Source organism: Bos grunniens, chromosome 28, assembly GCF_055505025.1.
Source record: "Bos grunniens cultivar Pamir isolate PY7600 chromosome 28, Bosgru_T2T1.0, whole genome shotgun sequence".
NCBI classification, from domain to species: Eukaryota; Metazoa; Chordata; class Mammalia; order Artiodactyla; family Bovidae; genus Bos; species Bos grunniens.
The window spans coordinates 30,879,624-30,896,373 of NC_141192.1; the positions used below are offsets into that span (position 1 = coordinate 30,879,624).

General features: G+C 39.5%; 1 protein-coding gene across 4 annotated transcripts in view; it reads left to right on the plus strand.

Moving 5' to 3' along the window:
- SLC16A9 (solute carrier family 16 member 9) overlaps positions 1-16,750 on the plus strand; it is an 83,925-nt gene that overhangs the window by 61,450 nt on the left and 5,725 nt on the right. For all 4 annotated transcript variants that reach the window (XM_086382448.1, XM_086382450.1, XM_086382449.1 and 1 more), the window contains one exon: positions 12,259-12,354. In XM_086382448.1, coding sequence (XP_086238574.1) covers positions 12,259-12,354 — 96 coding nt within the window. The remainder of the gene's footprint in view (positions 1-12,258; positions 12,355-16,750) is intronic.

Genomic DNA, 16,750 nt, shown 5'->3' on the forward strand with positions numbered 1-16,750 from the left:
ATTAGAAAAGACCCTGATGCTGGGAGGGATTGGGGGCAGGAGGAGAAGGGGATGACAGAGGATGAGATGGCTGGATGGCATCACCGACTCGATGCACTTGAGTTTGGGTGAACTCCGGGAGTTGGTGATGGACAGGGAGGCCTGCCATGCTGCGATTCATGGGGTCGCAAAGAGTCAGACGCAACTGAGTGACTGAACTGAACTGAACTGAACAATGAGTTAATGAAATAAGTATTGGTTAGCATAACCATCCTTATCAGTTTTGTGACCTTGGAAAATTATTTAACCTCTCTGAGCAGTTCCGTTTGTATTTCTTAAGAAATGAGACTAACAAGACTTCTCAGAGTTATTGTGACTATTCATGAAATAAGGTGTGTAGAGAGGCACAAAGGTGTTTAATGCATACTTGTTCTGATTTCCTTATATTCCTTTCTAAGGAAAGACCTTTCTAAGACCTCTTAGTTTAAGACCACAGCAGTAGATTTTTGCAACTGAAGAAGCTCTATTGAATCAGAAATATTTGTATAACAGATTAAATAATATGAAGAAATTAATGTTATGTAGAAGGAAATGGCAACCCACTCCAGCGTACTTGCCTGGAGAATCCCAGGGATGGAGGAGCCTGGTGGGCTGCCCTCTCTGGGGTCGCACAGAGTCGGACACGACTGAAGCGACTTAGCAGCAATAGCAGCAGCAGCAGCAGTATGTTTATAATGTAAAACATCAAAAATAATACTGATGTGTATTAGTTAGCATAATTCTGTTTTACCATTTAAAAAAAATACCGTTTTGAAAATAGAAGATTCTCTTGTTTGGTGTTTGTAGCTGGAATAAAATGACAGCTTGCTTGGTTTTCAAGTGGCTCTATGTCACACTGCCAACAAACCCAGTAATTCAGGCTCCTGTTTTCTCAATAACTTTCCTAAAATCAGGAAAATCAGGGACTTCCCTGGAGGCACTCTATGCTTCCAGTGCAGAGGATGCAGGTTCCATCCGTGGTCGGGGAGCTAAGATCCCACAGGCTGTGCAGCCAAAAAACATAAAACAGAAGCAATACTGTAAGAAATTCATTACAGACTTTAAAAATGGTCTTCAAAAAAAAAAAATTAGAAAAAAGAAAGTGTAGTGGGAGATGGGAAGGAGTGGGAGCAGGGACCGCAATATTCCATTAATGAATTGCTCAAGCTTCTTCCCAATTAATTTTCTTTGCTTTTCTGAAAAGCACAGCTGAAAAAATCAATTTTTTTCAGTCTCTTTTCTTTATATTATACTGATACTTGGCTACCCGATTACTGTTTTCTTAATAATATCTTCTCGATTTTGGAAAAATTCAATTTTCTCTTCCTTCATTTTCTTGGTCATATCTTCATGGTCCATTGAGCTTGAGGAGGGCATAGCCCACATTCATAGACAATCTCATTCCCCTCTAGGGATGGCAAATTAGGTAAAGGTCATTTTCTGGATATTCACTTTAGCAGTTAGACTTTTATAAGCCTTTTTTGGTTTGTTTTTAATGGTTATGCCATTAAAGATCTTCTTTTGTCTCTCGTGGATGTTCAGTTATAATAAGGAACTCTGATTTTCTAATTAGTCTGAGGCTATATAGCTATGTAATTCCATAATACTCAGGTGAAAACTAAAAAAATATATCAGTATAATGTCTATTTCAGGATATTTTATTATAGTCCAAGCACAGATATGAAAATATTTTACATTTTTTAAATGTCTCTTAATCTTTGCAACTATCCTATGAGATTGTTTTAAAGATAAGGAAACTGAAAGTCACACAGCCAGTTAAGTGTTAGAGTTGAGATTTGAATCTATACCTGCTTGATCCCAAACCTGTGCTTTTGACCAGCTAATATTATGTTCAGAGTACTCATGTTAAGCATATAAAGTTTGTGCTTTAATCAAGTCAGTGTCAAAACCACATGCCTGTATAAAACCATGCCAATCAGAAAGCTAGGCAGTTGCTTAAACTTTTAAACTTTTTCTATGCAGATGTTTTAGGCTAGAAGCATAACCAGTAATTATATTTGGATGCTCTAAACTTATCTTTTTTAGCATCTGAAGGTCCATTCTCACAGATTCATTTCTTTTTTTTTTTTTAATTTTAAAATTGTTTATTTTCCAGTTTTTTTTTTTTTTTTAAATTAAAAAAATTTCAGGTATACACGTGCTCCCCATCCTGAACCCTCCTCCCTCCCCCCTCCCCATACCATCCCCCTGGGCCGTCCCAGCGCACCAGCCCCAAGCATCCAGCATCGTGCACTGAACCTGGACTGGCATCTTGTTTCATACATGACATTTCACGTGTTTCAATGCCATTCTCCCAAATCTTCCCACCCTCTCCCTCTCCCACAGAGTCCATAAGACTGCTCCATACATCAGTGTCTCTTTTGCTGTCTCGTATACAGGGTTATCATTACCATCTTTCTAAATTCCATATATATGCGTTAGTATACTGTATTTATGTTTTTCCTTCTGGCTTACTTCACTCTGTATAATAGGCTCCAGTTTCATCCACCTCATTAGAACTGATTCAAATGTATTCTTTTTAATGGCTGAGTAATACTCCATTGTGTATATGTACCACAGCTTTCTTATCCATTCATCTGCTGATGGACATCTAGGTAGCTTCCATGTCCTGGCTATTATAAACAGTGCTGCGATGAACATTGGGGTACATGTGTCTCTTTCCCTTCTGGTTTCCTCAGTGTGTATGCCAAGCAGTGGGATTGCTGGATCATAAGGCAGTTCTAGTTCCAGTTTTTTAAGGAATCTCCACACTGTTCTCCATAGTGGCTGTACTAGTTTGCATTCCCACCAACAGTGTAAGAGGGTTCCCTTTTCTCCACACCCTCTCTAGCATTTATTATTTGTAGACTTTTGGATCGCAGCCATTCTGACTGGCGTGAAATGGTACCTCATAGTGGTTTTGATTTGCATTTCTCAGATTCATTTCTAAAAGTAAATATTTCTGGAATTCTGTATGCAATTGCCTATCTTAACCTTTGATCAAGATGATAAATCCTACTGGCTCAGCTATTTTAAGAGGTGCTCAGGTGCTTGTTTCAGAACATGGAGAGGGGGCATTCTCCCAAATGACCAAGAGACAAGTCCTTACACGTGGTGACCAGCTGTTCTAGTTTGCCCAGGATGAAGGGTTTTCCAGGATATCAGACTTCTAGTGGCCAAGCTGAGAAAGTCTTAGGTGCTACCCCTGACCCTTGTTTCATATGTAGAATCTGGATTCTCTAACTTGACCCTCGTCACTTTTGAAGATTGCTGTATTAAAATGAACTAGTACTAAACCATTTCCTTTTTGTAAAGATAATACTGCAGGGAGAAATTTTCATATGTAAGTACAGGGGCTCGATAGATGTCCGTTAAGTTAGGTATATACAAAGATATGCATATAATGAAAGAATAGTTTAAAATAATTCATAAACAATTTTCAAACTGTGTGCACAATTTCCAATATTTTGTTGCTTGTCCTCCTAAAATAAATGAAAATTCCATTCAGTTATATAGTCTTGTGATATACATATCTCTTATCAGTTTAATTGGTCTGGGTGTTTTTTAGTTGTAGATAAGGACTAAGAAAACTGAAGGGGACTTCCCTGGTGGTGTAGTGGCTAGGACTCAGTGCTCCCAATGCAAGGAGATGAGGTTTGATCCCTGGTCAAAAATCTAGATCCCAAGTGCTGCAACTAAGACCCAGCACAACTAAATAAATAAATACAAAATTTTTTTTTAATTTAAGAAAAATGAGAAAATGAGGCTGTTTAGTAAGATTTGCTCAGACCATCACACTATAATGCATACAAGTTGTAAATCCTTTTTTCAAACCATATAATTCTAATTCTGTATTTCTAATGATTCTATCCTGTTACATGAATTATTGTGAAATAAAATAATCTTTAATATTTTTTAAGCTAAGATGTATTTTCTGGCCTAACTTAAAAAAATCAGCACAATTTAGTTGGAAAGCAGACATCAGTTCAGTTCAGTTCAGTCGCTCAGTCGTGTCCGACTCTTTGTGACCCCATGAATCGCAGCACGCCAGGCCTCCCTGTCCATCACCAACTTCCGGAGTTCACTCAGACTCACGTCCATCCAGTCAGTGATGCCATCCGGCCACCTCATCCTCTGTGGTCCCCTTCTCCTCCTGCCCCCAATCCCTCCCAGCATCAGAGTCTTTTCCAATGAGTCAACTCTTCGCATGAGGTGGCCAAAGTACTGGAGTTTCAGCTTCAGCATCATTCCCTCCAAAGAAATCCCAGGGCTGATCTCCTTCAGAATGGACTGGTTGGATCTCCTTGCAGTCCAAGAGACTCTCAAGAGTCTTCTCCAACACCACAGTTCAAAAGCATCAATTCTGGGAGGGCGGGACCAACCTGCGGTGGGCGAGGCCGGCGGGGCCGCCCTGCGGCGCGCTTCCGGGTATCCCCGGCAGAGGGCGCCGGCCGCCGCGCCCCACGCGGAGTCAGAAAGAATTTTTCTTAAAAAGAAAAAAAAAAACAAAAAAAACAAAAGCATCAATTCTTCAGTGCTCAGCCTTCTTCACAGTCCAACTCTCACATCCACACATGAGATACTTTAGAATATATATATATTCACACACAAGCATGCATGTATGTAGTTTGTGTATGTTTGTTACATGAATAGAGAAAATGAGACAAAGAGAGGAAGAGAAAAATGCAAGAAAGAGTGACAGCCAGAGTAAGAATAGACAGAAATGGTTGAAATTAGCCAATGTAACTTAAAATTGGGAATTCAAATAAGGTTGATGGGAAAAAGAAGAAGAATAACTTTAACACTGTGCCAGGCTCAGACCTGGAACCAGAAGGCTCAAATGATTAAGACACAGCCTGCCCTCAGGTAGTGGCTTGGCTCATTGTCTAGTTGGGGGACGAGACTTGTAAATATGTAACTCGTAACATAGTAAAATTAAGTGCAGTAATAAAATGAAAGCAACATTCAGTGCAGGTATAGTATGTCATGGGGTGGGGGCATAGAAGAAGGCTTCGTGCAGGAATTGGTGCTTGAGCTAAGTCTTCAAGGGCAGGTGGGATGTGATCAGGGGGCACAAGTTGGAGGAGTGAGGGTGGTGGGAGGACATTCCAGGAGCTCAAATGCTGCTCAGGGGCATGAGATATAATGGTCTTTGTTGGGATATTTGTTTAACGAACACACAGATCGCGAGTGGACTTGCAAATAGGTCAAAGCTTTGTCTGCTTTATAAATAAGATCGTCTATACCAATTTTTTCAGATTCCATATAGATCCAATAATATATGGTATTTGTATTTCCCTTTCTGACTTTAGTCTGTATGACAGTATCGAGGTCTATCCACATTGCTTCAAATGATAGAAATAAAGAGACAGACAAGAACAAGCATAGAAATACCAAGGCGGAAAGAGGGTGTGGGGTGAATTGGGAGACTGGGATTGACATATATACATTACTATGAATAAAATAGATAACAAATGGGAACCTACTTTATAGCACAGGAAACTCTACTCATTGCTTTGTGGTGACCTAAAATGGGAAGGAAATCCAAAAAGGGGATATATGTATATGTATAGCTGATTCACTTTGCTGTACAGCAGAAACTAACACAGGCTTCCCTGGTGGCTTAAACAATAAAGAATCTGCCTGCAGTGCAGGAGACATTGGTTCAATCCCTGGGTCCAGAAGACCCCCTGGAGATATTCCAATTCTAAAATATAAAACCTAAAATAAAAATATAAAAAATAAATGTTAAAAAAAGCTTGATTTGTAGCAGAGACCTGATGATGAAGGGTCCTAATGCAGGAGAGTGATGTGATGAGAACTGTATGATAATTAGAAGGTAGATTGGTGGACAAAGTACTGGAGGCTGAGACAGCAATGAGGAGGCCATTTGTTCAGAAGAGAAAAGATCTGGAGGAGATGAATTGAGGCAGTGGCGGTCCACAGAGTGGGAGGTTGATAATTTAGGCAGTGGGTGTGATAAAGAACTTGATATCTGGGGGAGGAGATGAAGGAAAAAAGGCCTCTGAGGTTATGGTCTACCCAGAGATACGTGAAATAAACATAAGGTATGGAAAAGAAATGTAAGAACATGTAAATATGTTTCAGTTCAGTTCAGTTCAGTCACTCAGTTGTGTCCGACTCTTTGCAACCCCATGGAATGCAGCACACCAGGTTTCCCTGTCCATCACCAACTCCTAGAGCTTGCTCACACACATGTCCATTGAGTCAGTGATGCCATCCAACCATGGCATCCTCTTTCATCCCCTTCTCCTCCTGCCTTCAATCTTTCCCAGCATCAGGGTCTTCTCCAAGGAGTCAGTTCTTCACATCAGGTGGCCAAAGTATTGGAGCTTCAGCTTCAGCATCAGTCCTTCCAGTGAATATTCAGGACTGATTTCCTTTACGATTGACTGCATCTCCTTGCAGTGCAAGGGACTCTAAAGAGTCTTCTCCAACACCACAGGTCAAAAGCATCAATTCTTTGGTGCTCAGCTTGCTTTATGGTCCAACTCTCACATCCATCCGTGACTACTGGAAAAACCATAGCTTTGACTAGACAGACCTTTGTTGGCAAAGTAATGTCTCTGCTTTGTAATATGCTGTCTAGGTTGGTCATAGCTTTTCTTCCAAGGAGCAAGCATCTTTTAATTTCATGGCTAGAGTCACCATCTGCAGTGATTTTGGAGCCCCCCAAAATAAAGTCTCTCACTGTTTCCATTGTTTCCCCATCTACTTGCCATTAAGTGATGGGAGTAGATTCCATGATCTTAGTTTTCTGAATGTTGAGTTTTAAGCCTACTTTTCCACTCTCCTCTTTCATTTTGATCAAGAGGCTCTTTAGTTCTTTGCTTTCTGTCATAAGGGTGGTGTAATCTGTATATCTAAAATTATTGATATTTCTCCTGGCAGTCTTGATTCCAGCTTGTGCTTCATCCAGCCTGCCATTTCTCATGATATACTCTGCACAGAAGTTAAATAAGCAGGGTGACAATATACAGCCTTGACATACTCCTTCCCAATTTGGAACCAGTGTGTTGTTTCATGTCTGGTTCTAACTGTGGTTTCTTGACCTGCGGACGGATTTCTCAGGAGGCAGATAAGATGGTCTGGTATTCCCATCTCTTGAAGAACTTTCCACAGTTTTCTGTGATCCACTCAGTCAAAGGCTTTGGCATAGTCAATAAAGCAGAAGTAGGTGTTTTTCTACAACTTTCTTGCTTTTTTGATGATCCAACAGATGTTGGCATTTTGATCTCTGGTTCCTCTGCCTTTTTAAATCCAGCTTGAACATCTAGAAGTTCATGGTTCATGGACTGTTGATACCTTGCTTGGAGAATTTTGGGCATTATTTTGCTAGCGTGTGAGATGAGTGCAATTGAGCAATAGTTTGAACATTCTTTGGCATTGCCTTTCTTTGGGTTTGGAATGAAAACTGATCTTTTCCAGTCCTGTGGCCACCGCTGAATTTTCCGAATTTGCTGGCATATTGAATGCAGGATTTTAATAGCATCATCTTTTAGGATCTGAAATAGCTCAACTGGAATTCCATTACCTCCCCTAGCTTTGTTTGTAGTGATGCTTCCTAAGGCCCACTTGACTTCACCTTCCAGGATGTCTGGCTCTAGGTGAGTGATCACACCATCATGGTTATCTGGGTCATGAAGATCTTTTTTGTACAGTTCTTCTGTGTATTCTTGCCACCTATATTTATGTTTAGTTTCACTATATAAGTAAAATATAGCAATTATATTTTACTAATGATTATGCTTTGAATTGTTAGTAGTATAGATATTTCATTAAAAAAATTATTATGCTATACTGGAGGTCGATGCTCAAAATTTTTTCACTGGTCACAGTCTAATCAGAAATGATTTGAGACCAAGAAAGGCTTTATCTTTATGAATTTATTCTTTTCATTAGAGCATAGTTGATTTATAATCTTGTGTTAGTTTCAGATATACAGCAAAGTGAATCAGTTATACATATACATATATCCACTCTTTTTTAGATTCTGTTCCCATATAGGCTGTTACAGAATACTGAGTAGTATTCCCTGTGCTATACAGGAGATCCTTATAAGTTATCTATTTTATATATAGTAGTGTATATATGTCAATATTGATTTCCCAATTTATCCCTCACTCCCCAAGGAAGGCTTTAAGGCAGCGGTTTATTCTTCAGACTCAGTCTATTCTTCAGACTCTTTACACTCTTTTATTTAGAACCCCAGTTCAGTTCAGTTCAGTTGCTCAGTCATGTCCGACTCTGCGACCCCATAAACCACAGCATGCCAGGTCTCCCTGTCCATCACCAACTGCTGGAGTCTACCCAAACCCAAGGAACCTTTAATTATGTGGATTATACTTATTTAGACTTATTTTGTCTGGGGTGGTTGCCATGCCCTCTTCCAGGGGATCTTTCCTACCCAGGGACTGAACCCGCATCTCCTGTGTCTCCTGCATTGCAAGTGGATTCTTTACCCACTGGGAATTCTTTACCTGGGAAAAGTCATGTTCTTTACCTGGGAAAGGCATCAATAACATACTTATTACAAAAACCAATTCTATTTTCCAAAACAAAACAAAGTTTAATGAGAAGAATGGCATTGTTTTACATTTTTGCAAATCTCTTTAACATCTGGTTTCATGGAAGGAATCTGGATTATCTGATCTGTTCAGTACTCAAATCTGTTGTAATATGTTTTTTTTTTAATTGAAGTGTGTGAATAAAATCTCACACAAAGGTGTACTTGAAAAAGGGAGAGGTATATAATACTCTCCTCACGTCACTGTATATACTTTTCTTTGATCCTATTCAAAAACTTGATATATGATAGTTTTCCAAGGGTTAATTGCAATATGGGAATTGAAACCACATCAGTATACTTTTCATGCTCTGTAATATTAAATCAATTTATTTAAATCTGTAACTTTGACTAGGTCAGCATTCAAGTCTGATTTTGTAACATTGTGAATTTGATATGTGAAAAATATTGGTTCTCTGAGTTAGGCAGGAACTTTTAAATGTTCACACATTTTATTAAACAACAGCTAAAAAAATCACTTCTGTTAGTATCACCAATAGGCTTGTCAGGCGAGTGTATGCTCCTTGGTTCTGTCTCGTCACAACAAAGATTTGGAGTGACGGACATTAAAGCCCTCGACGTGTCACAGCTCTCGGGTCTTGGACAGACTGTGTTATAGCTCTCAGGTCTCGAATGGACCGTGTTATAGCTCTTAGACAAATCAGTGTTACAGCTCCATGTTACAGCTCTATTTTATTTAGATAATAGCAGGAAAATCCATCCTTGAGGCGTGAGGGCATGTCAACCCAAAGACACGAATAGGAGAGCTCCGCAGCGCACAGGAGAGAGACCCCCAGCCCTTTGGCTCCTTTTTTTGTATGTTTTTTCTCCCCCCCGGGCCTGCCCTATGTAAATTGGGCTAGCCAGGAGTGTTGTTTGTTCTACCTGAGGTCCTCACTCCGGTCCTCGGACCTTCCTTTGTTCTATTTTCGCAGGCTTTTCTCTTCCTTGTCTTTTAGCCACCACCATTCTGGACTCCTGTTTCCTATTCTAAGTACCTAACAGGCTCATCAGAAAATATTTATGTTTTGGGAAATTGTCAAATCATGGTGTTGGATACAAGTTTCCAAAAATTCTAATTTTTACTGGAAAATTCTAATTTTATCATTGGTAACCATTATTGTCAATTATTTTCCTTGCTTGTTTTCAAGAAAATGTCTGCCCAACATAAAAGTCTGAGTAACCATAGTTTGTCTGTCAGACATTCTTTCAAATACATGCAGGGTTACGTGGAAAATTTGGCTACTTTAGCTGGCTACTAAAACAGTTGAGTAAGTGCTTTTTCTTGCCTCAATTGTTGCAATTCAGATGAAGCATTTAAAAAAATTTTGTTTGTTTTTACTGTGAATGAGTGATGATGAAACATATAAGATAAGAAGCTGGGTACCAATACCTTGATTTGTACTAAGGCTCTTCCAGCTTTACTCACCATCTCTTTTGTAACAATAACATAAATGTGAACACAGTGGAAAAAAGCCAAAAATATGTTAGTATCATTATGAAAATAGTTCTGACTTCACGCACTCCGAGAAAGACCTTGAGGGCTATCTCCTTAATAACTGATGGTTTAAGGTCATCCTAATCCTTCTGTGTTTTGAAAAATTTAGAGGAAAAGCATTTAAAATTTCTGCTATGTTAAAAAAAAGTGAGGTGATCTTATCTGAAACCCATGACCTTGAAATAATTTTTTAAAATTTCTTTCTTTTTAGTCTAAGGGAAAACATTTAAAAGTTACTGTTTTAACTTTTCTGGCATTGGCAAACAGAAATGTCCCTTTTATGGAGCCCTGACAACCAAATTACCCAAAAGTAAATTCATTCCCTCTCCAAAGCTTTTTGAATTACAATTTTAATTAAGGGTGGCATTTTTTTGGTTTCACAAAATTGATTGTTCAGGAACAGGTCTTATTTTATTGAAATATATTATATGTGATAATGATAAGTATATAAGTCAATCCAAGTCATGTTTTAGTTTATGAGATATAGTATCTCTTCCCTTAAATCATACAAAAGGGTGCTGTATTTGAAAAATTTAATAATATTTAAAGTGTAATTATTTTAATCTACCTTGTTTCTTTAAGAGTATTTTTTAATACAGTCATGGATGATCATCTAAGTCTTGAGTTGTCTTAAGTGCTAATTTCATAAAATGTTTATGCAGCATATTTGTTAAACTCATGTATTCTTTCTAATCATAGTCCAGGTGGCAATCGAAAGTAATGAAACTGACTTTAATAACCCACCTAATGAGTCATGGTTAAAATTAGTTTTTAGACAGTGGCTTTTATGTTGTTTATAGAGTGACCCTCAAGAACGGATGATATTGCAGAAAGGGGGCACATGTTATAAGTTAGAAGTCAAGAGGAATGCTTTATGGAAACCAAAACTGGGGTTATTAGATCCTTAATAGGGAGAAAAAGATTAAGCTAACAGACAAGAGCCTTAAATGTTGCCCTAGGGTCTAAAGAAAGGGATATTGGGTTGTAAGGTATTTTTTTCCTAACCATAAAAGAATTTCAAATTCACAGAGAAATAAAGAATAGTATAGCAAGCAACCATAATGCTTAAATGTAACTGTTGTTAATATATTATTATATTTTCTTCCTCTTTTTTTCATAGAGATTTTAAACTAAAGACATGACATTTTATTCCTATATAAAACCATTTACATCTGTAAAAGATTAAAACTTACAAATACACATTTTACAGTGGTGGGATGATCTGAGAGCCCCAGAAGGCCTTTGTTTTGTAGACTGGATGTGTCAAGCTATGAAGTCTAGCAAAAGAGCTTGGAATGATGAAGGGGATTTTATAAAATTGTTTAGAGGACTTAGAGGAGGAAGAGCTGAGGGTAAACATGTGGAAGAGAGCCAGAGATAGTTAATGGAGAATTTTGGTTAAATTTTGCTATTTGGTGTGTGATTTAACAATCTTCTCTCTCCAGAATGTCTTAAATTAAATTTACATTACTCCTTTGTGCTTTAGAAATTGGATTTTTTTGACCCTGACCTTAAGGGTGGGTGGGAGTGAAAACTGAGGCTGGCCAAAATGTATTCATTGGAGCTGCACCGCTAACATCAGAGGGATCTAGGAACACATACTTTGAAGAGTTTTAGCCAATCAGTAACAGAATGTCCTATAGAGTTATTTATTTATTTTACAAATACATTTTTTTATTGGAGTATAATTGCTTTACAATGTTGTGTTAGTTTTTGCTATACAACAGTGTGAATCAGCTATATGTATACATCCCCCCTCACTTAAGATATATATAATTACATGTATATTCCCTCCTCTTAAGCCTCCCTCCCACCCTGCCATCCCACCCATCTAGATCATTGCAGAGCGCTGAGCTGAGCTCCTGTGCTATATAACAGTGTCCCGTTAGCTATCTATTGGTAGTGTATATACATCAGTACTAATCTGTCCATTCGTCCCACCCTTCCCACCCCTTGTCCACAGGTCTGTTCTTTACATCTCCATCTCGTTTCCCTCCCTGCACATTGGTTCACCAGTCCCAATTCTCTAGATTCCGTATATATGCGTTAATGTACAATGCTTGTTTCTCTCAGAGTTATTTAATTATCCCTCTTTGTTTCTTGCATTGAAATAATATAGTCTGCCTTCATTTATGCAATGTCTTCTTGTGTATAGGTCTCGGATGTGGTTTATTATACACTGCAACGGTGACCATCACGTGCCAGTATTTTGACAGCCGTCGTGGCCTTGCCCTTGGCTTGATTTCAACAGGTACATTTTCAACATAAGTACAGCACTGCCGCTGTTCAGCCTTGTAATCAAAGTTAAAAGTTACCGAGCACCCCCCAGCTACCACTCAGGAGCACAACTTTTTTTGTGTTTTTTTTTTTTTTTTTACTCTAATCCTAGAAGGAAATTATTTTCCACTGTAACTATGGGTATAGCTTTCAAAACACTCTGCTGCTGCTGCTAAGTCGCTTCAGTCGTGTCCAACTCTGTGTGACCCCATAGATGGAAGCCCACTAGGCTCCCCCGTCCCTGGAATTCTCCAGGCAAGAACACTGGAGTGGGTTGCCATTTCCTTCTCCAATACATGAAAGTGAAAAGTGAAAGGGAAGTCGCTCAGTCGTGTCCGACTCTTAGTGACCCCATGGACTGCAGCCTATCAGGCTCCTCCGTCCATGGGATTTTCCAGGCAAGAGTACTGGAGTGGGTGCCATTGCCTTCTCCATCAAAACACCCTAAAGATACATATATAAAAAAAGCTAGGGCATTAGATGTCCAATATAACATAGGAAAAGAAAACTTACGGGTCCAATAATTTGAGAATCACATCCTGGTGAGAGCCTTGCTAAAAGAAGCAGAGAGCACTTAAGTAAAGCACCTGAACCCTGAGCAAGACAGGAGAAATGAAGGAAAATGGAGATCCTTTAGGCCACTGTCAAGAAGACCAATGCTGACACCTCTCCGACTCCATTTATTGTGGAACTTAGTTTTTCTAAAGTACTGATTTGTGAATACATCCAACTAGTCTATGTGCATATCCAAACGACAGACTGTTTATCCTTATTATTCCTTTAATAATCAAGACCATCACTGGGCTGGGGGCAGAGTGTAAGTATAAAACCTTCTGGACTTCAAGTCTCTGATATTTTTGAGTGGTGTTTTATTTTTCAGATGTATTTTTTTTCCTAAGCCATTTAGAGAACTTATCAAAATTTCTGTGGCCAATATTTTATGGGTTTGTTTAGGAGATAAAGTGTCCAGGCTTACTGAAACTTGTGCGTTTACATTGCTACTTGCTAATGGGTGGCTGCTCCTGAGGGGTCACACTTTCTGATAAGCTGAATTACTTCAGTAGTGTATCTGGCAACAGGATCCAAACTAATGTTTTGTTCCCAAGGCCAGTGCAGCAAAGTGACTCCAGATCAGATTCAATTAAGCTGGATATTTCCCCGAGGTGGTTTTAGAAAGCTTTACCAGGTAAGAAATGTGAATCATGGCCCAGGAGGAGAGAGGACCACGGTCTGAGGGCATGGTTAAGGTAGAACTGAGAGAAGAAAGAGAAAAAACAAAAAGATGGAGAATCCAGAGCAGTTCAATAGCAGTTTAAAGAACTGACAGCATCTTCCACAAGTGTGGGAAGGACTGTGAGACAGGCATGGCACCTTCAAGGACAATAGGTCTTACCTATACTGTATTTTTTTTTGGCCATGCAGCATGCGGGATCTTCCCTAACTAGGGATCAAACCTGTGCCCCCTAGCATTGGGAGTTTGGACTCTTAACCACTGGACCACCAGGGAAATCCCACCTATACGGTATTTTTGTTTTGTAATGTAGTGACAAACCCAGACCCTGAAGCCAAATCACCTGGTTTTGAATCCTCTGTCACTCAGTAGCTGCCTGTTGACAAGTAACCTAACTGCTCTGTGAAATTAACTGTTAAGCCTCAGTTTTCTGAACTGTAAAATGAGGATAATAATAGTTCCCATCTATTGGACTCCTCCACCCTGTACAGCCTGTATTTGCCCAGCTTCATGACTGAAGAAAGACCCCAGTGACATGTGAGTAGGTATAAGTGAAGCAGGCACTGGTCAAGCAGGGGATGTACAGAGAGCAAGAGAACAGCCACTTTGAGTGACCTGAGCATTCACCATCCCACTGGGATATTAGGAATATTAAAGGAACATATGCATAAGGCACATAGCAAGGGCTGTAAAAGTGTTAGCTGTTTAAAAAAAAAAAAGTGGTAGCTGTTAAAACTATCACCTAGGTTTCCCTTAACATCCAGATTTATCTGGGATGAAGGTGTTAGAAATCGTATGCTGAGAGAGTTGCTCTTGCTTTCCATTCCGTCTAAAGAGGATAAGGGCCTGGACCTTAGCACGCTGAACCAAAATGGACTGACTGTGGACAACCCAGATTTGGCAGAATTAGGGAGTTTTCCGGAGAAGGCAATGGCAACCCACTCCAGTACTCTTGCCTGGAAAATCCCATGGACGGAGGGGCCTGGTAGGCTGCAGTCCATGGGGTCGCTAGGAGTCGGACATGACTGAATGACTTCACTTTCACTTTTCACTTTCATGCATTGGAGAAGGAAATGGCAACCCACTCCAGTGTTCTTGCCTTGAGAATCCCAGGGACGGAGAGCCTGGTGGGCTGCTGTCTATGGGGTCGCACAGAGTCGGATACGACTGAAGCGACTTAGCAGCAGCAGCAGCAGCAGCAGCAGCAGCAGGGAGTTTTCAGTTACAACACATAGGAAGCCAGGTGAGGCAGAAATCAGGGAGTAGTATGAATCCACTGTCTTAGTCTGTTCAGGCTGCTCTAAAGTATCTTAGACTGAGTGGTTTATAAACAACAGAAATGTATGTCTCAGAGTTCTGAGACTGGCAGTCTGAGATCAGGGTGTCAAGGTTAGCTGGGTTGGGCTCTGGTGAGAGCCTTCTCCTAGGTTGCAGACTGTCATCTTCTTCCTTTGTCCTCATATTACAGAAAAGGGAGATCTCTGGGGTTCTCCTTAATAAGTGCATTCATTCCATTCATGGGGGCTCCACCCTTTGACCTAATCACCTCCCAAAGTCCATACCTACTAATTCCATCATGTTGGGGGTTAAGATTTCAACTAACAAATTTTGGAGAGACACAAACATTCAGTCTATAGTATCTACCATCAGTGAAAGAGGTGACAAGAAAAATAAAACTCACAGTAGAAATTTTTAAAAATTGAAAAAGAACCCCAAATCAAAATAACTGAATTAATGTGACTTAGTTTAAATATTGTGACCTAGATGAAAGAAAGAAACATGGGCATAAAATGGGAATAGTCTTACTCCCTAGTGAACAGGGGTTGATAAACTAATGCCCATGGACCCAGTCTGATCTACTAAGTGTTTTTTGGACAGGTCATGCATAAAGAATGGTTTTTACGTTTTTTATTGGTTGAAAAAAGTATATTTCATGGCACATGAAAATTATGTAAAATTAAAATTTCAGTGTCTATAAATAAAGCTTTATTGAAACAGTCATACTCATTCCTTCACTATTCTTCTCTGGCTGCTTTGGTGTTTCAAGGGCAGAGTTGAGCATTTGTGACAGAGCTTGGATGGCCCACTGTGAGTTAATTATTTCCTCTCTAGCCCTTTTATAGAAAAGTCTATTGACCCCTGGTCTTGAAGAAGAGTTCATCAAGATGTACGCGTGTATCTTACCATTTCAGGTTCCCTGAACATCAAATTCATATTTTGCCTCTTTGTGATCATGTATACTATAGACATTATGGAGAAGGCAATGGCACCCCACTCCAGTACTCTTGCCTGGAAAATCCCATGGATGGAGGAGCCTGGTAGGCTGCAGTCCATGGGGTCACTAAAAGTCGGATACGAACTGAGCGACTTCACTTTCACTTTTCACTTTCATGCACTGGAGAAGGAAATGGCAACCCACTCCAGTGTTCTTGCCTGGAGAATCCCAGGGACGGGGGAACCTGGTGGGCTGCCGCCTCTGGGGTTGCTGAAGCAACTTAGCAGCAGCAGCATACTATAGACATGCATGGAAGCATAATTAGTGCTTTATTTCACTTTTTCCTTTACATTGATGATTCTAAAATTGGGATTTTCTTTTTAAAGATTAAAAATTATAGTTTTACAGTTTACACAGTTCCACAAGAGAGCTCTAAGTACTCTTCATTGCCCTGAAAGAATTTCTGCATTTTGTTTTTTGGCTGTGACACATGGCTTGTGAGATCTTAGTTCCCTGACGAAGGATTGAACCCAGGCCCTTGGCAGTGAGAGCATGGAGTCCTAACCGCTGGACCACCAGAGTATTCCCTGCCGTATCTTCCTAATCCATGACTACATTCTCACGGGATGTGGGCTGAAAACACTAGTGTCCAAAGTGGGATTTTATTTTGGTGCCCTGTCATACACTTAGCATATCATAGGTTTTTGATAAACCACCTATTGAAGTGATTTGATATGCTTCCCTTAATATTTCATAATGTTGATAGATAAACTTGGTGAGCAATGGGGAATTGTTTACTTTCTCAAGATCAAAATATTTAACTTTCAAAACATCAAGAATATTTTAAAGTAATTATATGATACTTTGTTAGAATTTCTACAAAGAAATGGTGTTCGAGAAAATATGAATTAATAGTAAATGGAT